General features: G+C 38.6%; 1 protein-coding gene across 1 annotated transcript in view; it reads left to right on the forward strand.

Moving 5' to 3' along the window:
* Window positions 1–283: 283 nt before the first annotated feature.
* The window catches only part of LOC115225383 (general transcriptional corepressor trfA), a 30874-nt gene continuing 6561 nt past the window's right edge, over window positions 284–24596 (forward strand). Inside the window, exons 1-5 of the mRNA XM_029796341.2 lie at window positions 284–419; window positions 801–924; window positions 7166–7298; window positions 10824–11065; window positions 14579–14711. Coding sequence (XP_029652201.1) covers window positions 7220–7298; window positions 10824–11065; window positions 14579–14711 — 454 coding nt within the window. The 5' untranslated portion in view covers window positions 284–419; window positions 801–924; window positions 7166–7219. The remainder of the gene's footprint in view (window positions 420–800; window positions 925–7165; window positions 7299–10823; window positions 11066–14578; window positions 14712–24596) is intronic.

Below are 24596 nucleotides of genomic sequence, written 5' to 3' on the forward strand. Positions count from 1 at the left end.
TGGTGGCGGCGGTGGTGCTGCTGCTGAGCGAAGCGGTCTTCGTCCCAGAGTTCGCAAGATCGCGCCTCAGGATTGTCTGTAGTGGGAGAAGTCCTAAACGTGGTCCTTTGCTATTCGTAAGACCCGCAAAAGAGAAAGCAGGTCAACCTCCGACACCGAGTGCATCGACGGATGGATGAATGTGCATCCACGCTCAGCGGTTGCGTTAGAAGTCGGGGACAAGAAACAGGAAAGTTGGGGCGAAAGAGTACAACAGGGGTCGCCACCACCCCTTGCCCAAACCTCGTGGAGCTTTAGGTGTTTTCGCTCAATAAACACACACAACGCCCGGTCTGGGAATCGAAACCGCGATCCTCCGACCGCGAGTCCGCTGCCCTAAACACTGGGCCATTGCGCCTCCTACTGCTGCTGCACGACAGGTGAATGTGGGAAAAAATGTTCGCCTTCCCTTATAAAGTCACACAACACTACTACCATCACCGCACCTTAAAGTCTATTGTTGTTTTTCTTTCTTTTTTTCTCTCGTGTGTATAATCAATCTGTTTGCCTGACTGTCCGCATGTCTACCTGTTACGATCTACCTTGATATTTATATATTTATTCTTATTTAATTGATATTTTTTACCTGTTCAAAATGGCGGCCGACTGTTTCAAATGTCCAAAGTGCCTGAGTGAAGAAAGAAGCTCCTGGTTTGACCAGTTATTAACGCTTCACTAATTATCGTTATTTCCTATTTTTTAAAATTAATATTCACATCTTACCGCCGTCCGTCATCGTCTCCATCATCATTATCATATAGGTTGACGAAGAAGAGGAAGTGAAAAAGAAAAACAACGAAATCCAATGGTTGCTGGGGACACACTGGAGAAGCAATTACCTACCACCAACAGGAACAATCTTTACCATAGATTGTGTTCAGAAAAGTTAGTTGAGTTCGTTTTTGTATTTGGTTTCCAAAACTTTTGATGTGAACTCGTGTGTTGAAACATTTTGTTGCGTCTAGGGACAGCCATTACACCAATAATATTCTTTTCTATTCTAAGCACAAGGCCCGAAATTTTGGGGGAGGGGACCAGTCGATTAGATCAACCCCAGTACGTAACTGGTACTTCATTTATCGACGCTAAAGGGATGAAAGGCGAAGTCCAATCTCGGCTGAATCTGAACTCAAAACATAAAGACAGACGAAGCATTTCATGGCCATATTACACTAATAATATTATTGGCATAATGACTCTCCCAAGACATAACAAACTTAGTTATACTATCTATCTATCTATCTGTCTGTCTCTCTGCCTATCTGTCTGTCTCTCTGTCTCTCTTCCTATCTATCTATCTATCTATCTATATATATATCTATATATATATATATATATATATATATATATATATATATATATATATATATATGTCTGTCTGTCTGTTTGTATACCTACCTGCTTACCTACTTATAAACCAAGATTCACACACAGACAAGTTATACACAAACACAAACACGTTAGCACAGCAAACATATTTTACAGGTACATTTACAATTACATGCCCAAAAACTCAAAACGTATTTTATACTTTGACAGTTGTATATGTGTGTATATATATATATCTTTTATCTTTTACGGGTTTCAGCCAGAAGCTGAGACCATGCTAGTGCACCGCCTTTACTGCATCTGGGAATTTTTCCAGTATTGCTTCTGGTGAAGTAGTGAGTTGGACATTGCTGCTCTTCTTTGTGCCTCCTACTGTGATGTGGGTTCATCCAGTATTGCAGATTAAAAAAAAACGCTATTTGAAGACTTCCATGTCTACACCTTGCAGATTCTTGATGTTCTGTGGTAGGGCATTAAATAGTTGTGGTCCCTGGAATCCCAAGCTATTATAATATTGGGTTCGTATCTTCAATAGAGAAGATGGGACCTTTGGTACTGTGCAGTGCCATCCAGTTCAGGGATTGTTGATTCCGAAATTTGGAGCTAGATCCTCCATTACTTTCCATATGTATAGCACTGCATATGTCTCACATCTCCTCTCTGGGGAGTAGAGTTCTAGTTCCTTTAATTTCTCCCAGTAGCCCATGTGTTTTACTGAGTCTATCTTATTTGTGTAGTGACTTTGGATTGCCTCTAGTTCCGCAATTAGTTTTACGTTCTGTGGTAACCACATTTGGGAGCTTTAGTCCAGATGATTGAGGACAAAGGTTCTCCAAAGCAGAAGCATTGTGTCTCTGTTCCTGCTCCTGAAAGATCCAACCTGCCACCCGCCTGCATAGTGTTGCCATCTGAGCAATGTGCACATGGAAAGTTACGTTGTTGCTCATGTGGATTTCCAGGTTGCACACTGACTCTAACTCTGGGATTACATTGTCTGCTGGTCCCATGTACTTCAATTGTAGTTTGTGGGCTGATAGAGGAGTACTTGAAATATTGCAGCATTGAACTGCATATTATTCTCTTCTACTCACTTATATATCATGTTCAGGTCATTCTTCAATCTTAGGATGCCAGTAGGATCCTTGACTGACTGCGATACTTTTGTATCATCGACGTAGCTGGTGAGTGTGGCTGACTCTTTGGCTGAGGGCATGTCCAAGAGAGCAACCACAAACAGTAGTGGTCCCAGCACTGTTCTTTGGGGAACTCCGATGAGGATTAGTGTCACTTCAGAGAGAGCACCATTTGCTGTGACAGCCTGACTTCTGCAGCCACTCTCCCCAGTCTACCAGTGATACCAAGGTCACGCAATTTGTGACATCATCCCATGACTGAATTTATCAAAGGCCTTGGCAAAGTCGAGATATATCGCATCCACATTTGAGTGCATGAGCTGTTGTTTTAGTACCCAGTCAAAGTGCTGTAGTGGCTGTGCTAGGCAGCTCCTTCTAGGATGGAAGCCATGTTGCATGTCTGTCAGCAAGTCATTTTCTTCTAGGAACGTGGTCAGTCTTTTTCTGACAATGCGTTCCATGATCTTGCTAATATGTGAGGTCTGAGAGATAGGCCTGTAGTTTATAGCATCTGTTCTGCTTACTCCTTTGTGGACAGGGCAGATTATTCCTTCTTTTAACATTTGAGGAAACGTACTGCATTCAAGGTAAGTTTGGAAAAGCACTTGCTGTGGTTTTGCAAGAGCTTTCTTGCATGTTTTTAACAGAATTGCTGAGAGTCCATCTGGGCCTGTTGCAGAGTTGCAATCTCATCAATTGCCGACAATACATCCTTTTCTGTAATCCCAATGTAATTGATGGTTGCCTTTTTCTCTTGTAGATTTGTGGTGTTGAAGAACTTGTCAGATCTGCTTATTTTCATGTTTTTCAGTGGAGAGGTGAAAACACTACGGAATTGTTTATCGAGTGCTTCACTTATCCTCTTGGGGGTCTGCAGTCAGTGAGCCCTTTTCATCAAACAGTGGCCCTGTCCTATATCACACTGAGGCAAACTCTTTTATGAACTTGTAGACGGCTTTAGGGTTCCTTTATATATTTTCCACCACACTGGTTTCTCTGTTTGCCCTTTCTTTTTCATAGGAGAGTCTGATTTTATTCTCAGTCTCTAAGAATGCCATCTTGAGGTATGGCTTTTTGCTGTCATTAGGCTCCTTATTTAAGTGATTTAAGATCTTTATCCTCCATCTCATTAGGGTTCTCCTATTTCAGGGAATAATGTCTTATGTGTGATGTCTTTCTTCTCTGGGACAAACTTAATACATATGGCTTGCATTATTGACATGAACTCATTGAATGTCCTGTCAGTGTCTTGCAAGGATAGAATTTTTTAAGCCAGTTTTGCTGGCATATCCCTTCATTGATAGACTTTCAGTGAGCCTTGTAGAAGTTCAAGTTGGCTAGCGCTTGGATCCAGCAGTGTTGTATAATTTCTTAATTAGCTTTGGACCATATATTGACGGTTCTATCATGTTATGGTCTGAGTGAGTTGACAGTGATATTTTTATGCTGTGGATAAGGACCATGTTGTTTTTGAAACAGAGATCCAGGATGTTGTAATTTCTGGTTGGGGAAAGTATGGTCTGCTCCATGAACATCATTTTCATGAGATCTACTAAAGATTCTGCCTGATTGCATTCTTTTCATGTCAGCCTTGTGGTTATGACACCTTCAGGCCATCTAATGGTGGGGAAGTTGAAGTCACCCATCAGAAGTACATTAAGACATTGATCTAGGTTTGTGAGTACTTCTTTTATCTTTGTAAGACATTCCTCAAGCTTGCCATGAGGCATTGGGTGAGTGTTATAATGTGTATATTACCATGTCAAGTTGCTTTAGATATACTATGAGTGTGTCACTGACCACATTCGAATGTGACAGCAATGTCAATGTTGGGACATCTTCATGGATGTACATCACAACTTCATCATGACTTCTTTCTTTTCTGTGCGGAACACAGTGTACCTTGGTATGTATATCTCTGCATCCTGTATGTCTGCAGACAGATGTATCTCTGTGAGTGCAATACATATAGCTTGATTGCATGCAGACAGTTCTCCCAGGTATGCAATTTTGCACTTGCTGTTGTTTTGCAAGAGGCCTCTGACGTTCATCAGTAGAATTGGTGTGATGGAGGACTCGGCAGCAGTGGTGGCCATCCTGGATCCATTACTTGCAGTGGTCATGTGTGGGGGTGTACATGGCTTTATTTCATTTGTAGCCATGATAACTGCTGCATTATTGTTGGTGCAATATTTGAAAAATGTTGCTGTTCAGCTGCTGCAGTTTGCACTGCATCTGCATACAGCTTTTTGGCAGTTTTTTTTGTTGGTGTGCACAAGAGTGTAAACTTTCCTGGGCATGGATGCTTATCCTGATTACCAGGTAATTGCTGTGTATTTTATCTTGCCTAAGCTTTGGATGTTCAAAGAAGCAGTGTGTCCCCTTCTCTCAATACCAGCAAACTCCTTTTATGTAGAATTTGCAGGTTTGAACCCTGCTGCACCTGTCTTGTGGCTGGTTCCTCTCGCTGAGCTGCCATGTTAGGAGAGGGAGCTGGAGTCGCTTCTCTTGAGAGCTTTGGGATTCTTTTCTTGCTCCTCTTCACTTTCTACATTACTGCGATTACCTTCATAGAGCTGGGCCTCTTGCTTGGGGCATCAGTTTTGGTGTTTTCCATGCAAACAAATTTCTCAGGCAAATGAGCATTTGGAAATTTTAAAATGGTGTCCAACTTGTCCAGATATGGCCTGACAAGTTTATAGGAGTGGCTGAGTTCTTTTTACATTCTATCTGTGCCTCGGTCCTATTGAATCCATTGCTTTTCGGGTCTGCAGTAAATCTGGCACAAAACACGTTCACCTTTGGGGAATCTCGCTGATGCTCAAGAAGTTCATGTGGGTTTTCAGTACCCCATATGCGAGTGTTATTCTTGTTGACTTTGCCATTTACATGGAAGGTTGCCTCATTGCTGGTCGTCAAATCCGTCATCTTCCAACTTCTCTTGCATTGCAATGCAAAAGTCATGATGAACTGGTTTATCAGCATTCTGCAACTGTTGGGACTAACTGTAGCTTGTAAGGTGTCATCTGCAGTCGTCCTTTTAAGATACGTCAAACAGTTGTTGTGGGAAACTGAAGTTCCCTACTGGCTCTTCTGATCGATTTACGGGGGCTCCGCTCAAAGGCTGTCCGAACTCACTCAACCGTATCATCTGAAGTTGAGGGGCGTCCCGTTCTCTTAGTTGGGCACAAACACCCATCCTTCATGAATTTACCATGCCATCTCAATATGGACTTCCTTTCTGGTGCCTCTTTTTGGAATTTTGTGCAAAATGCACATCGAACAAGTGTCCATGATTCAGTTTTTGCAAACACCTTTTTTGGTGAGTGAACGCCATTACTGGATCTGAAAAAATATGAAAAATCATTAGCATTACAAAAAAACTTAATGAATTTAGCTTTAAAATGGTTCCAGTTTCATCTTACTACCAGCAGATATGAGGACTTGAAATGTGCCCAAGACTTCAGGAACACCCTGCATTGTGTTAAAAAAAGTCAAAAATTATCCATAGGACTTAAACTCTCATCTGTAAACATGATAGATCTTCTACCATTAAACCAAAGTGATCTTCCAAATTTTTGTATCCATCTCTCCAGTGAGAATACTGGTACTCAGTTGGATACAAGGATGAGAGTTCCAGTTGAGCCAATCAGCATAACAGCCTGCTCATGAAATTAACATGCAAATGGCTGAGTACTCCACAGTCACATATACCCATAACATAGTTCTTAGGGAGATTCAGCATGACACATAAATATGACAAGGCTGGGCATTTGAAATACAGGTACAACTCATTTTTACCAGCTGAGGGGACAGAAACAATGTGAAATAAAGTGTCTTGCTCAAGGGCACAATGCACTGCCAGGAATGGAACTCATGACTTTACGACTGTGAGCCAACTACCCTAACCACTGAGCCATATGCCTTCACACCAGTGGGAATAGCATGTTGTTGAAACAGATGATGACTCTATAATAACATGTTTAAATTGAGTTGAAAAAGCTTTTGGAGAGAAAAAGTTGAAGACTGTCAGGTTTGAAATTCTCCTTGCATTTTATTTATTCTTACCACAAAGAATTGTATTGTGTTGATGTTATGAGAATTTGGAAACTGAGAGAGGACATGAAATAATTACTTTTTTAGAATAGAGAATCTCGAAGCAGCTAAAGCTATAAATAACAACAAGTAAATATTGGTTAAAAAGCAACATACAATTCTCACTGATAAGAATTAAATTTCTAAAATGGAGAGAGAATTTGAAAAGATTGCTTTAGTCCAATGGTACAACACCTGTCTCATACACAGGAGACGTGGGTTCTTTGTATGCCAAAGAAATTTTCAATCCAATATTTAAACATTATTATTTATAGCTTTATCTACTCTGAGTTCCACTGTTAAAAATGAATTATTTCGTGTTCTCTCAAAAGTTTATTCTTATGATATCAATAACATACAATTTTCACTGATAGGAATAAAGTTTCTGAACTGGATAGAGAATTTTCCAGGATTGCTTTGGAATATTGGTAGAATGCCTGTCATGAGTACAGGAGATGTGAGTTCAAGTCCCATTAACAGTCTTCAAATGTTTCTATCCAAAAGGGCTTTTTTAACCCAATATTTATATATCACTTTTTTTTTTTTTTGCAATCTTATTTTCTTTTCAGTTATTTCTTTGAAACAGACCATATTATTCTAAATTCAACTGATAATTCTAAACAATGATGTCTCAGATTACAAGCTTCATTGGAATATTGTGCTGTTTGTTCTTCCTGCCAACAGTTTTACCAGTCTCAATATGTGAGTAATTTAATTACTTGTTTGGATTTTTTAAAACTTTCTGTACAACAGGCATGGCTGTGTGGTAAGAATTTTGCTTTAGAACAAGGGTTTCTGAGTTCAGTCCACTGCGGGTCACCTTGGGCAAATGTCTTCTATTATAGCTGACCAAAGCTTCGTGAGTGGATTTGGTTGACAGAACCTGAAAGAAGCCCATTGTGAATATATGTGTGTGTGTGTGAGTGTGTGTATACAATGCAGAACTCAATATACATATGCTTCAGAATGAAATAAATTGCACTTCCTATTCAAGGCTCTGATAATGCTATAATGTGTTACTTGGCACTCACCTATGAGTGCACTGCATCTTATAGCAGAAACAGCTGTAAGCTAATGAAGTTCCTAAGATAATCATTTATTCTTTTGTCATCTCATGTTTTTATGTATGTATGTGTGTGTGTGTCACTAGTGGAGCCACAAGTGTAAAGTATAATCTTGTCTGAGTGCAGAACGTTCTCAAAAGCTGGTGATGGTCTTCATCAGTCATGAATGAACTGCCAACATCAGTGTGTGTGTGTGTATGTGTGTGTGTCTCCCACCAACTTACTAGTTCAACAAAACAAAACAATAGAATAAATAGCAGGCTTTACTGATAAATACTGGGGTTGATTTGTTCAACTAAACCAGCATGGCATTACTTTAGTGATTGAAACAATTCAAAAGATAAAAACTCAACTAATCTCTGAACATAGCACTACACCTTATGAGGGTTCACAGTGAGGACCAATAAGTTATTTGCTGTATTTGTGATATTGAGAAAAGTAACAGAGAGAAAATATCACAGGGGGATTTGCCTAAAAAGCACTGGAATTTAAAAAATTTTTCCTATTGTATATATATATATATATAACCTTGTGGCCTATGCTAGGGGTGTAACCAGTCCACTTATGTGTGCCTTCTCTTCATTGGACACTAAACTCTGCTTGCAAAGACCAGTTGAGGCAAGTGAAATCAAAGTCGAAATCAAACTCGGTGACTGGCATCTGTTGCTAGTGAAGCGCTAAGTGTACCATAACGAGTGAGATCATTGCCAGAGCAACAAGCTGGCCTTCGTGGCAATGGCACGTTAAACACACCATTCGAGCATGATCATTACCGCGTCGCCTTGCCAGTACTTGTGCTGGTGGCATGTGAAATATTCGAGCGAGGTCGTCACCAGTGCCGCTGGACTGGCTCCTGTGCAGGTGGCACGTAAAAAGCACCATTTGGGTGTGGCTGTTGCCAGTACCACCAAACTGCCCCCCATGCCAGTGGCACATAAAAGCACCCACTACATTCTCGGAGTGGTTGGTGTTAGGGAGGGCATCCAGCTGTAGAAACTCTGCCAGATCAGATTGGAGTCTGGTTCACCAGACCTCAGTCAAATCATCCAACCCATGGAAAGCGGACGTTAAAGGAGGAGGAGGAGGATGATGATGATGATGAGATATATATATATATATATATATATATATATATATATATATATATATATATATATATGTCGATGCCATGTAAAAGTGGCCATGTCAGTGTGATGTAAAAGCACCTGTGCTATTGCCACATAAAAGTGCCTGTGTTGGTGTAATGTAAAAGCCCCTGTGCTATTGCCATGTAAGTGCATCCATGCTGGTTCCATGTAAGGACACCTGTGCCAGTGTCATGTAAAAGCACCCATGTCAGTGCCACATAAAAGTACTCAGTCCACTCTGTAAAGTGGTTGGCATTGGGAAAGGCAGCCAATTCTAGAAACCCTGCCAAAACAGAGAAATGGAGCCTGGGCAGTTCTCCAGCTCATGTCAAGCTGTCCAACTCATGCCAGCATGGAAAATGGATGTTGAATGGCGATGATATTGATGATGCATATAACTTGTTACACCTGTTTATTCCACTTGTGTCATGTTTTAGTAACAAGTCATGCACATGTTCTTTTTTCTTGTTATTATTGCTATGACAGTGAGATTTGAACATGATGAACATTAGAGCTGAAACCTATGAGATTCAATTGTCATGCACTGAGCTGATCCAATCGTACCTATATATATAATTCAGGTAACATTTCTTCTGATGACATAAGTTTAATAGGTAAATGGAATTACTGCTCATAGTTGACATGATGACTAAAACTCCAATGAGAACAGCAATTAAAGGCAGAGATGTTAAAGCTACATTATGAAAATTGGATTTAGGCAGTGTTTCAATCAAGCAGGTACACGTATAACACGGTGTAACAATTTTTTTTTTCTTTTTTCTTTTGGCTTTGGTAAGTGAGTATTACTGCCTATTTGTTTCTATCTAGAAATCAAATGAAAATTATTCCCTTCAAATTTTGCTTTTGTCTCCTGGACATCAATGTTTTGAAACTGACTAATTTTCCATTACATTTCAGAAAGATTCACAGCTGAGTTGCTGAAGCAGAAATATCACTTTAGCAAATTTTCTGCCCAATACCACAGATTTGTTTGTCAGTTCCTTGACCTTAACTACTTGAGCATGTCCCTTAGAGACTGACAATATGTGCATCTCTCATCATGAACATTTATAATTATAATAAATAAAGATGGAATGAACAGGCTTCACAACAATTGTTTTTGTACGTTAACCTTCCAGCTTCAAGGCAGCTACTGAAAGTTTGTTAAGCCTTTGTGCCCTTTGGCAGAGTGGAAGTCATCATGTGTATTCCTCCGTTGCTAGCTTTCAAAGGGCAGAGGAATGCAATGCAGTACCAGTGTGTTGTTACGCAGGGTGAAATAGTTCATCTGCCCTGATACAGTTCAATGTGCCTTGTGAGATTCACATGGACCCACTGCTATAACTGTACATTTCCATCAATTTCAACACATTCTTTCATGATGGGTTCCTTCAGATGATTTATATCTGTGACTTTCCTTAAGTACCCCTCCTTCAAAATAACCCTTTGCTAAGGTATGCTGAAATCAAAGGGACTAATATCCAGTAAGGAGTCCATTCCACAAGAATAGCAATATTTCCCATGTTTCCAGGCCACTCTGTATCTTTTACTTGTTTTAGTCATTAGACTGTGGCTATGCTGGGACACTACCTTGAAGGATTTTTAGTCGAATGAGGCAACCCCCAACACTTATTATTCTTTTGCAAAGTTTGTTACTTATTCTATCGGTCTCTTTTGTTGAACCACTAAGTTACAGGAACATAAACTTGCCAATACCAATTGTCAAGTGGCAGTGGGGGACAAAACACACACACACACACATGTATATATGTATACGACAAGTTTCTTTCAGTTTCCATCTACCAAATCCACTCACAAGGCTCTGGTTAGCCTGAAGCTCTAGTAGAAGACATTTGCCCAAAGTGCTGCACAGCGGGACTGAACCCAGAACCAAATAGTTCAGGAGTAAACTTCTTACCACATGGCTATGTCTATGCCTATATGTACATATTATTTTTTTCTTTCATTCTTCAAAATCTCTTCACAAAACTTCATCTTCAAATACAACTCTGACTTCTGTCTCGGTTCATCATCAGACAATATGGATGAGCCCAGTACCTGCGATCAGACGGTGAAGGTCTATGAAACGCCAATCATCGTTAATGCTAGAAAATCAACAGTCACACCATCAAATCCTCGCCAGTATTGTGACCTCTACCTGGAAGCCAGCTCCACAGACAATGCCTACCGACTACAGATCATCATCAAGAGTGTGGCCATCAAAGACTCTGCATTTCGTCTCAGAATCATAGATGGTACCAGAAATGGCAACCTTCTCGTAAGTTCTGTTTGACTCCTATAGTTTTTTCTCTGTCAGTCTTCATCACATTAGCAACAATTCCTCTGCCTCCTCCTCCTCCTTCTTCATACATAATTGTTTGTATGTATTTATATAGTAACAGAAAGGGAGGAATTTTGATTGAAGTGTGATGAGTTGCAATGCAAAAAATATATATTAAAAAAATAAAAGAAGGGAAATGCACACACTTTACATAGTTTTAATATATTTTATATTATGTTTCACTTTTGCTAATCATGACACTGAAATTATTGTAATGTTAAAAAATACAAAATTACAATAATTTCAGTGTCATGATTAGCGAAAGTGAAACCGGTTAACAAAGATAATATCAAATATATTAAAAATATTTTAAAACTATGTAAAGTGTGAGCATTTTCCTTCTTTTATTTTATATATATTTGCATTTTATATATATATATATATATATATATATATATATATATATATATATTTTATCCAGTGTACAGTATTATATTTCCATTACAGCCGATCTTACCAATGAGTGCCATTATTACTTGACATTCTGTTACTTATTTTGATTTTATGTGTTTATGTATATGTGCATATATATATATATATTATATATATATATATATATATATATATATGGGTGTGTGTGGATGTGGTAACCACTATATTGGACAAACAGGAATATCACTCCGTCGAAGAACCACCATCCACAAAGAACAAATCCACCACCCACGATACAAACAGTTTCAGGTTAGTGAAAGGTGTGCTAGGAATCCTAATTTCCAAATCTTCCCCTTCTATCAATGTTCACAGAACACCTCAATACAACAAAGATTGAATAAAAAGGCAATTTTCATCAATAAATATTTTCCCCAACTAAATATGAACCTCATAACTTACATACGTAATTAATACCACTAACCCCCATACATCCCTTACACCACTCACATTACAATTCTATCTCTAACCTAACTGCACAAAATCCAGAACTACTTACCTCCCTTACAAATAATCTTTTTACTCAAGAACTATTAGACCTGACACCGTTCATTAGCCGGTGTTCATTCAAAGCAATGAATAGCTCATGATGAAACCGTGGTATGCCGAATCTATTTAATTATCTCATAATAATGACTTTTATTACTACCTCAGTTCAGTTCATCTAAATGTATATATGTCATTACCTTTCATAAAAAGCCTTTTCTTTTTTTATTTACAATATGCATTTTTTATTGATTTTTCTTACTTCCCCCTTACATTTCCATGTGTAGTTTCTATTTTCTTTTTGTAACATATTTCTATTATATATATATATATACACACACACATATGTATATGTGTATATATATATGTATATGTGTGTGTATATATGCGTGTATGTATATGTATGTGTGTATATATGTGTGTATAAATATATAGGCGTATATGCATATGTAAGTATATAAATGTATATATTTGTGTGTCCCTGCATGTATGTACATACAAAAGCAGACTCAGGAGTGTCTGTGTGGTAAGAAGTTTACTTTCCAATTACATGATTTTAGATTGAGTGCCATTGCATGGCACCTTGGGCAACTCCCTTCTACTGTAGACTCTGCAATGGAAGAGGGTTGGTTGTTAAAACAGCCAGGCCCCATGTGTTGAAAGCAACAATAATTACAGGCAACATGATGGGTGAGAATGTCTTCATTCCAAGGATAGCTCTCATCTCAAATGATCTCTCCTTTCAGTTCAAGACTGCAATTTCCTGTCAAACTTAGCTTTGCAGTGTTTATCAACAAAGCACAAAGTCAATCTCTAAAGGTGGTGGAACTTAACCTCCTTCAGCCTTGCTACTCACATGGTCAGCTATATGTTGGATGTTCTAGAGTTGGAGATGCAAAGAATCTCTACATTTTCAATGATAAACATGACAAAACAGAAATCATAGTATGTGGAGAAATACTTACATGAATAGTATGTGCATGTCATATACAGAAGTGTAAAACCATTACTTTTCCGCTGACATGCTTCTGCGTGTATAAAAGTGAAAAAAACATGATATATTCACTGTCTGTTAGTGTGTGTGTGTGTACTCTACATGCGGCCTTTCATTGTTTGTAATCTGTACCTGTTTTTTGGTTAAGAAATAAGCAACACAAAACGTGTTTTTGAATTATGTGTATTTACTTTATATACATATATGAGTTGAAAACTTTCTCTTAACATTTCACTTAACGTCTATGTTCCATGCTGGCATGGGTTGGAGAGTTATTAATGTGGAAAGTTGATATCTCAGCTACTAGCAGTTGAGACCTGCATAATCTAGACGGTGTTTTTAAATTTCGTTATTTTCTTTAACCTGGGCAATGCAAAGTATTTCTGAAAGTGTGTGTGTGTGTAGAAAAATGAAGAAAAAGTTCTTGGTACAGTATTATATATATATTTGAAAGAATGAGTAGAGATTACCTTTTTGCGGGGATAATTTTTATTTTAATCTTTATAATAATAATGTTTACCGTGAGTTACTCTGAGTTTCAAACTTTCAAGTAACTGTTTTCAAACTGAAGAATGTATGTTTTACTGGTTACTTAAATAGCAAAAACTTTTTCTTACAAGTAAACATACAAAAAATATACACAAAAAAGAGAAAAGAATATAAAAAGATAATAAATATTTCTCTTTTCTGTGAATATTTTTTTGTATGTTTACTTGTAAGAAAAGATCTTCTGCTGTTTAAGCAGTTTGGAAATGACTACTTGAAAGCTTGAAACTCATATCAGAGTAACTCACTGTAAACATTATTATTAAGATTAAATAAAAATTATTTCTTCAAAAAAGCCATCTCTAATCATTCTTTCAAATATATATATTTATATATGTGTGTATGTGTGTGTTGTATTCTTGAGCAAGACACTTTATTTCACATTGCTCTAGTTCAATCAACTGTAGAAATGAGTTGCAATATCACTGATGCCACTGTATTGGCCTTTGCTTTCCCTTGGACTACATTGGTGGCATGGAGGCTGGTATGCATGGGTGAGTGCTGGTCTTCCATAAACAACCTTGCCCCGACTTGTGCCTCAGAGGGGATCTTTGTAGATGCAATCCCCTGGTCATTTTGACTGAAGGAGGTCTTTATGTGTGTGTGTGTGTGTGTGTGTGTCTGTGAAGGCATATGGTTCAGTGATTTGAGCATCAGGCCCACAATCGTGAGATTGTGAGTTTGATTCTCAGACTGGGCTGTGTGTTGTGTTCTTGAGCAAGACACTTTATTTCACGTTGCTCCAGTTCACTCAGCTGTAAAAATGAGTTGTGACATCACTGGTGCCAAGCTGTATCAGCCCCTTTGCCTCTCCCTTGAACATGGGAAACTGCTGGTCTTCCATAAACAACCTTGCATGGACTTGTGCCTTGGAGGGGAACTTTCTCGGTGCTATCACATGCACATTTGTGATCAAAGGTCACCTTTACCTATTTTTTATATATCTCCATTTTGTTTTCTTTTTGTTTTCTTTTTCATCAACTGATTGGCATCAGAGACAGTTGGGACATGGCTCCAAGACCACTGACATGATAGTCACCAAATCTAGCACTGCTGTTCTTTCATTGTATAGACCTAAAACACAATACTATACAGAGAATGATTTTTCTTTGGAGATAAAAGGATACCGTAAGTAACAGTATTTATGTTGTCTATGTCCTTCTCGTCATCACCATCATCTTCCTCATCAACATCATTGTCATCAGTATCATCATCATCAGTAACATCGTTATCACCATCTTCATCAGCAGCAGCATCAACATCATCACCTTCATTATCATCATCATCAACATCCTCATTTTCATCTCCTCCATCGTCATCATCAACATCATCAGCATCAACATCATCATCATTGTTATTATTGTAAGGTAGCAAGCTGGAAGAATCATTAGCAGCATTTCGTCCTTCTTTATGCTCTGAGGGCAAATTCCACAAAGATTGGCTTTACTTTTTATCTTTTCAGGGTTGGTAAATTAAGTACCAGTGAAACACTGGGGTCGATGTAATCGACTTGTCTCCTCCCACTAAATTTCAGGCCTTCTGCCTTTAGTATAAAGGATTATTATCAGTGGTGGGCACAGCTAACCAAAAAGTTGGCTTCAGTAACTGCTAACCCACAGATTAAAAAGGATTATTATTAAACTTTCGAAAATAGTGACATTACCTTGATAGGTGACGTGTTGTGGGTGGGGGCATGAATAACCAAGATGAGGGATGTAATGATGGTCGGAATTTGGTAAGTTCAGAACTTAAGGTTTGTTAATTTGTTATTTCATTAAAGACTGCAGTTTTGGCTGTGCAAACTTAATCATGAGTGGAATATATATATATATATATATATATATATATATATATAGCAATTAAGGACAACTACTTAATAAGGAAAACTTAACAAGAATTGTCAGGTAGATAGCGTGAAAACCTCATAAGAGAAAAAATTTCGAAAATAATTATTTCTTATTGAACATATTAATTTATATATAGAGGGCATTATACATACATGCCAGAAGGCATTATACATACATGCCACACGCTAAGAGGGACAATTAGTCATTTCTACCAAAAATATTACTAATCCCACCGAATGCAATTTTTCAAAGTAAGACATTTAAAAAATATAGACCTGTATCACAGTGATTTCATACTTACGTATTCATCAGCAGGCCTGAATGTATTATAAATAAACAACGACCCTGCCCCGCTTAAGCCGATCAGCTAACTGATCAACATCAACGAAGCACATGGGTGAGTTTACATATATTACATCCGGATAAATGGCAAACTTTTACGAATTGCATTTCAGGAGAGGAAAAGTTTTTTTGGAATAAAAATTTAGCAATTAAGGACAACTACTTAATAAGGAAAACTTAACAAGAAATTGTCAGGTAGATAGCGTGAAAACCTCATAAGAGAAAAAATTTCGAAAATAATTATTTCTTATTGAACATATTAATTTATATATAGAGGGCATTATACATACATGCTCATTATACATACAGGGTCGTTGTTTATTTATAATACATTCAGGCCTGCTGATGAATACGTAAGTATGAAATCACTGTGATACAGGTCTATATTTTTTTAAATGTCTTACTTTGAAAAATTGCATTCGGTGGGATTAGTAATATTTTTGGTAGAAATGACTAATTGTCCCTCTTAGCGTGTGGCATGTATGTATAATGCCTTCTGGCATGTATGTATAATGCCCTCTATATATAAATTTATATATATATATATATATGGCCTGCTCGCTTAGCCAGCGGGGTGGCGTCATTCGATGGCTAAAACAATGCGAACGCATTGTGACCAGCGATGTGTAACAACATCTGATGATCACGTGATATATATATATATATATATATAAAGATAAATTAATATATATACCATATATTATATATTATGACATTTATTTCAGTCAGCTAGTATACATTTTATTACATTAAGAAAATAATTATTTCATAAATAATTAAATTAAATTCGGAAAATATGAAGTACACCATAATAGTGATTTTATAAACTTCTATAATTTTAATTTATAAATACCTTGTAAGACACTCCTCCGGCTGGCCTAGATCATCCTGCTCAGGGTGCAGTGGAACACCGATGCCTTGCTGGGGTTCAGCATCTAGATCAGGCTGACAAGGGTGGAGGACTTCACTGCAAGCAGTGTTAGAATATTGTCAACAAACAGGTCTACAATCCTTCTGTCCACCATAGACTGATGGGCACAAATGCCAGCAGTTTGGGTAAACACCTCGCCAATGCTGAGCTGGTGTGCTTTCTTTGCTTGTGATTGTGATGACTGGCTACTGGCACTGCTTCCTGTGTTTCCCATGGGAAGCGCCAGCCTTGATCCTGTCCTCAAACTTGATGGCATGCGCTGGGTGTTTCCTCTTGACATGCGACTTCAAAATGTAGAGGCTTACTGCTTGTCCCTTGATGGTGGTCTCCTTCGGCTGGCACATGACACACTGGAAGTACAGGGTTTTGGCATTCCTCTTATTCCTTGTCATAAGAAAAAAGTAGTCCTCCAGGTGGGGCCATGAGTTCTGAGACTACTGGCTCTCAACTTGAGTGACTTCTGCTTCATGCACAGCTATTGCAGATTCCTCAACAGGCCCTTTATCCCTCAGGCTGAGCAAAAATGTCTTCACCTTCATCATCATTTAACATCCATTGTCTATGCTGTCATGGGTTGGATGGTTTGACCAGGGCTGGTAAGCTGGAAGGTTGCACCAGTCTGATTTGGCATAGTTTTCTACAGCTGGATGCCCTTCCTAATGCCAACCATTCCGAGAGTGTAATGGGTGCTTTTACATGCCACCAATATGGGTGCCATTTGTGTGACACTGGTATCTGTCAGGACTGCAATTTGGCTGTTTCAAGAGTCTTTTCAAGCACAACATAATGCCAAAAGTCTCAGTCATTGCCTCCGTGAGGTTCAATGCTCAAAAGGAACTCAGCCACTTTGCCTCCATGGGGCCCAACACTCAAAAGGAACTCAGCCACTTTGCCTCCATGGGGCCCAACACTCAAAAGGAACTCAACCACTTTGCCTCCATGGGGCCCAACGCTCAAAAGGAACTCAACCACTTTTCCTCTCTGAGGCCCAATGCTTGAAAGGTGCTCTTTACATGCCACCAGTATGAGTGCCAGTTACGTGACACCAACATCAGCCGTGACTATGATTTCACTTGGCTTGACCAGTCTTCTCAAGCACAGAATACCACCAAAGGTTTCAGTCGCTAGTCATTGCCTCTGTGAGACTCAAAGTTCAAAGATCATGCTTCACCATTTTGTCCCATGTCTTCAAGGGTCTATCTCCAGCACGAGTTCCCTCCACAGTTAGAAATCAGCACTTTTTCACACAGCTCTCCTCATCCATACACATCACATGACCATACCAGCACAGTCTTCTCTCTTGCATACCACATCTGACTCCTCTTATGCCTAGTTTTTCTCTCAAGATGTTTACTTTCTGTTGAACATGCACATTGACATTGCACATCCAGCAAAGCATACTGGCTCCATTTCTTTCAAGCTTACACATATCTTCGGCTGTCACAGCCCATGTTTCACTGCTATGTGGCATGGCTGTTCACACACAGGCACCTTACAATCTGCCTTTCACTCTGAGAGAGAGAGAGAAGCCCTTTGTTGCCAGCAGAGGTAGGAGCTCCCTGAACTTTGCCCAGCCTAATCTTATTCTCACAGCTACGCTTTCAGAGCATCCACCTCCACTATTAACTTGGTTACCTAGATAACGAAAGTTATCTACTACCTCTAGCTTGCTCCACTGGCAGTTGAGGGAGTCTATCTTCTGCCCATTTTCAGCGTTTATTGTACCCGTGCATCTTCTGCATACAAAAGCTAGTTTCTCTGTTAACCTTCCTCTAATATTGCTGCATCTTTTATGCGTCCAAAGCTTACACTGGGTGCATCTTATGGAGTTTCTACTTATACCTTTCTTACAGAACGAGCAGGGCCATCTACCTGAAGGGATTTGTGATTTGTCTACCTTCTTACTTACTAAGACTTTGGTTTTTGCTAGGTTAACTCAAAGGCCCTTCAATTCTAGACCTTGCTTTCATACCTGGAATTTGTTCTGATAGTGATTCAGCTATAAGAGCAAGGACATCAGCATAGAGAAGCTCCCAGGGGCAGCCTGTCTTAAATTCCTCTGTTATTGCCTGGAGGACTATAATGAACAAGAGGGGGCTGGGCACCAATCCTTAATGAACCCCTACTTGGTGTACCCTGAATTCTTTGCAGTACTCATTGACAACCTTCACCTTACTGGTAGTATCCTTGTACATAACTTGTACGGCTCTAACTAACCACTAGTCTATCCCTAGTTTCCCTGTTGACAACCAGATAAGGGATCGAGGAACCCTGTCGAAGGCTTTCTCCAAGTCAACAAAGGCCAAATACAGAGGTTTATCTTTGGTTATGTATTTCTCCTGCAGCTGTCTTACCAGAAATATAGCGTCAGTGGTGCTTCTCTCTGGCACAAGACCAAACTGTATCTCATCGAGGCTAACTCTCCCTAATTAGTTGGGCTATGACTCTCTCCATGACTTTCATCATATGATCCAACAATTTGCTACCATAACGATAAGTGATAACTTGATATGCCGATAATGTATACTGCTGTCGCTGACTCTGTAATGTGACAACGTCATAAATGAACACAACTCAAAACTGCAGATTTACACCATGCTGTTCAGCTTGCTGCTGCTGCTGCTGCATTGACCAATCACCTCTTGTCACATGTACACCTAGTCAGCCAATAGCATGCCTGACAGATGCTTTGAGACATGCCCACATCAGACAGGAACAAATGTTTGAATTTTGTTAGTGGACTGAAAGTTAATGGAACTAAATTTAGCAGAAGCTAATTGCTCCACTAATGGTTTCTAAAGTTAGTGAAAACGCTAATCCACTAAACGAAAAGTTGGCTTTGCTAATTAGCTGTAAGCAGATTGGCAGAACCATGCCCACCACTGATTATTATTATTATTATTATTATTATTATTTTTGAGTGAGAGAGCAGTACATGCCATCAAAGTGATACTGGGTTACAAATATACAAAGCCCAATATACCCATCATGACTAAATGTCTGATAAGGATACACCAGGCACAACCATATGTGTGTGACATGGTGATATCCTATCAAGGTAAACAGTGCCTAACTTTGCAGGCAAGGCCCAGTTACAATTTTCTTCAGGTCAAGTATCACAACCTGCTCAAAAGGTCCCTGAATAAGGTTTGTTTAGGGATGATGAATGAAACACTGATGTTTCCAGAGGTGAATTATTCTAACCCCAAAGAATTATTATTATGATAAAGGCTGTGAGCTGGTAGAATCTTTAGCACACCAGGCGAAATTCTTCATGGTATTTCGTCCCTCACTACATTCTGAGTTCAAATTCCGCCAAGGTCGACTTTGCCTTTCATCCTTTTGGGGATGATAAATTAAGTACCAGTTAAGCACTGGAATCAATGTAATCAACTGGTCCCCTTCCCCAAAATCTTCAGGTTTTATACCTATAGTAGAAAGGATCATTATTATTATTATTATTATTATTATTATTATTAATATTATTATTATTATTATTAATATTGTTATTGTTGTTGTTGTTGTTGTTGTTGTTGTTATTGATGTTGTTGTTGTTGTTGTTGTTATTATTATTGATGTTGTTGTTATTATTATTATTATTGATATTGTTGATATTGTTATTATTATTATCATTATTATTATTATTGTTATTGTTAATATTATTATTATGGCAGTGAGCTGGCTGAATCATTTGCTTACTGAACAAAATGTTTTGAGGCTTTTTGTCTGCCTTTATGTTCTGAGTTCAAATGCCACTGAGGTTGACTTTACCTTTCATCATTTTGGGGGGTTGATAAAATAAATAGCATTAATCCACACACCCTACCCCAATGGGGTCTGTGCACAAGTCTTGGTAAGGTGTTTTGAGAAGACTTGGTAGTTGCCTATACAGGTAAATTTCCCCCTACCTTACTCCATGCCTGTCGAGAAATTCTTGTGACTTGGAACTTTTGTTATTGCTAGTGTTGCTGTTGGGACATAAAGATCTGGAAGAGACACAAGGCATTATTCCCAACCTTCTAAAACAGTGGCTCTTAACCAGGGTCCATATGGCCTCTAGGGGTCTGTATAAAATTTTTTGGGGTCCACACAAGCAAGATAGTAATTTTGGGACCTACAGAATTCATTTAAGGATCCATGAAATAATTTTTTGCTTTAAGTATATTTATTGCCAGAAACAACTGTTTTTTTTTTTCTCTGATACTTAAAAGAGTTCAACATGTTTCTTGCTAACATATTCAAATGAATATATGAAAACAAAATAGGAATTTTGAAAGAAATAGCTATAAAACTATTTTTTAAATATCAAATACTTATGGGGGTCCACCAGAATAAAATAGGAATCAAAGGGATCCATATATAAAAAAAATGGTTGAAAACCACTGCTCTAACAGTTTTACCAATATGAAAGAAACTTATTGTGTGTATATATATATCAAAAATAAAAATAAAATTCGATGACTGGCGCTAGCGGGGTGCAAAGAGCACCATACGAATGTGATCATTGACAGAACAGCTAACTGGCTTCCGTGCCAGTGGCACTTAAAAGGCACCATTCGAGTGTGATCATTACCAGTGTCGCACTACTGGCACTTGAGCCCCATGCTAGTAGGGTATTAAGAGCACCATCCGAGCATGATCATTGCCAGAGTGACTATCTGGCCTCCATGCTGGTGGCATGTTAAAAAACACCATTCGAGCTTGATCGTTACCAGCATCGCCTTACTGGTACCCGTGCTGGTGGCATGTGTAAAAGATTTGAGCGAGGTCGTTGCCAGTACCGCCTGACTGGCCCTCGTACCGGTGGCACATAAAAGCTCCCACTACACTCTCGGAGTGGTTGGCATTAGGAAGGGCATCCAGCTGTAGAAACTCTGCCAGATCAAGATTGAAGCCTGGTGTAGCCATCTGGTTCGCCAGCCCTCAGTCATACGTCCAACCCATGCTAGCATGGAAAGCGGACGTTAAACGATGATGATATATATATATATATATACACACACAATAATAAATATGAGCTAAAGAAAAAAGTTTTCTTTGGCAATATGATGAAAAATAGATGCTAAATCATCTAACTATATAAAATATTTTCACTTATATTATTACACCACATGTTTTTATAATTTTCACCTTAAAAGGTATTTTTCATTTACTGGCCACTGATAACAGATTTTAATAAGATTTTATCCTTGTATTAGAAGTATATATGTATCCGAGGTAACACAAGTTTTCTACAATCTCAAAGGAGCCTCAGTGCTTATTATTCCTGCACAAATGCCACATACGAAGACAACTTTCTCTGTTAATAATACAGTTCTATATTTAAGAGATAAGGAATTATGTACATTATTTACATTCAACGATATTTGTCCTCATCTTGTTTGTTGTTAACACAACATTTCGGCTGATATACCCCAACAGATGTCTTGAGAAAATTTCAAAGCTGAGTTCTCATTCCTAAGGTATTTTTCAGTGTTTTTTTTGGTGTTATTATTATTATTATTATTATCATTATTCAGATATGAATAGCATATGGGAGCCAGTATTGAGGAAGGATAAGAAAATATTAGATTTATAAGCCCTAAAATTCATTCCATAATTGCCCACGAGCATTTGGTATAGTGGTTAAGAGCACAGGCTACTAACCCCAAGATTTCGAGTTCAATTCCAGGCAGTTATAATAATAACATCGAAAAATACCTTAGGAATGAGAACCCAAGTTCGAAATTTCCCCAAGACACCTGATGAAGGCTGGAGGGTATATCAGCTGAAACGTTGTGTTAACAACAAGATGAGGACAAATATCCATCAAATGTAAATAATTCCTCTGTTAATGCTGTATAGTGAAACTGCACACCCCTCTCAGTAGCCAGTCGTCAGAAAGAAGGTCAGAAGGTCGAGAGTACGTGTAGACTGTGTTGATAGTTGTGTCTGTGCTGACATAGTAACTATACTGTTATACTGAGTGGATGTTATAACAATCCAACCTTTTGAGGATAATAAAAACTGTATGACTTAGGGGATCATACAGTGTCAGATAGAACCATTCTATCAATGACTTCAGAATATAACAATATCTGTCAGAGCGACAACCACCATCAAAAGTCAGATACAACAGTGGCAAAAGACCACTTTACAACAGTTAACTTACCTGTGATTCTGCTAGACCTCTTATGTGTCTATAACTTGCACCAGGTGCAATAAGTAGAATTTTTTCCATCACCTTCTTGCATATTGACAGGGCCATTTATATAACAGAAAGAGAGTCTTGCTAACAACAGCTTTGGTTTTCACTAGATTATTTTTAAGGCCCTTTGATTTCAGGTTTTGCTTCCATACTCTTCTCCAGTTCTACTACAGATTTCTCTATAAAATCTGCATATAATAGTTCCCATATGCAACCAGTTTTGAATCCCTTTGTTATAGCCTGGAGGACTGTGATGAATAAGAGTGGACTGAGAACTGAGCCCTGGAGAACCCCTACTCATACACTAAATTCATCACTGTATTCATGGCCAACTCTCACCCAGCTGACAGCACTGCTGTACATTGCTCTAACAAGCTATTTTTCTACTCTATTATTGCTATCTGCTAGCCCCTGACCTGTGTGTTCCATCCACACATAACTCCTTCATACACTATGCCTAGCTCTCACAAACCAATCCTGTCCTCACACCCTCGTTCCTCTGTATCATTGCCATCCAGTAGCCCTCCCACAACTCTATACATACCCAGGTCTTTTGCCACTTACTCGCACTCTTCAATCACACCCCCTTTACAATATCCCGCCACTTATATTATGGCATTTGAACCCCAAGGGTATGCCCTGGCACTTGCCACCATCTATATCTCTCTCTTCCTTTACTCAACCATCCCATTTATATTCTGATCCTTGTTCCTTGTCAGTATGCCCAGCATTTTGCCACCATTTCTAACAGTCTACTACTTTACTTTATAATATGTAATTTGGGGTTGAAAGACCCTTTTTGGATAGAAAAAGTTGAAGGCTGTTGTCATAGCTACATGGGAGAGCAGTACATGTCCCACAAGAAACCTTTGACTTTTCAATCCTAAAGGGGTTTTCAACCCAATATGTATCAGGGTGTTCCGAAAATAATGGCTGATTTCAGAAACATAATTTTATTCTGGAAAAATTAGCAATAGAAACGTTTTGATTAGTCAAAGTATGAGCTGTGAACATCTCTGCATCTCTGCCATCGATCAACAAGATTATTTATGCCTTGTTGATAAAAACTTATTGGCTTTGATGCTAAGAAATCTTTGAAAGCTGATTCCACCTAAGGTTTGGACCTGAAAGTTTTATCACTTAAAAGGAGTTTAAATGCTTTAAAAAATGGTAGTCTGTGGGTGAAAGATCAGGAGAATATAGAAGATGTGGTAAAGTCTCATATCCCAAGTCTTTGAGTTTCAGCAGCATCATTCTTGCAACATGTGGCTTTGCATTACTGTGGAGAACAATTGGGCCACGCCGATTCACCAATGCAGGTCTCATTTTTTGCAAGTGAGCATGCATTTCAGCGAGTTGATTGCAATAAACCTCTGCTGTAATGCTCTGATTGGCTTCCAGAAAGCTGTAATAGACAACATTAATTGCAGACCACCTGACAGTCACCATAATCATTTGCTGATATAACTTTGGCTTTGGGAAATGTTTGGGGGACTCATCATGATCAAGCTATTGACCTGATCGTTTACGGTTATCATAAAGGATCCACTTTTCGTCACAAGTGACTATTCACTCGAGAAGGATCATTGGTGTTTCACAGAAAGAGCGTTGAGCACATTTCAAAATACCGAACTATTTGATTTTCATTGAGCTCATGCGGTACCCATTTATCGAGCTTTTTCACCTTACCAATCTTCTGCGGATTG

Source organism: Octopus sinensis, linkage group LG27 (genome assembly GCF_006345805.1).
Source record: "Octopus sinensis linkage group LG27, ASM634580v1, whole genome shotgun sequence".
Lineage (NCBI taxonomy): Eukaryota > Metazoa > Mollusca > Cephalopoda > Octopoda > Octopodidae > Octopus > Octopus sinensis.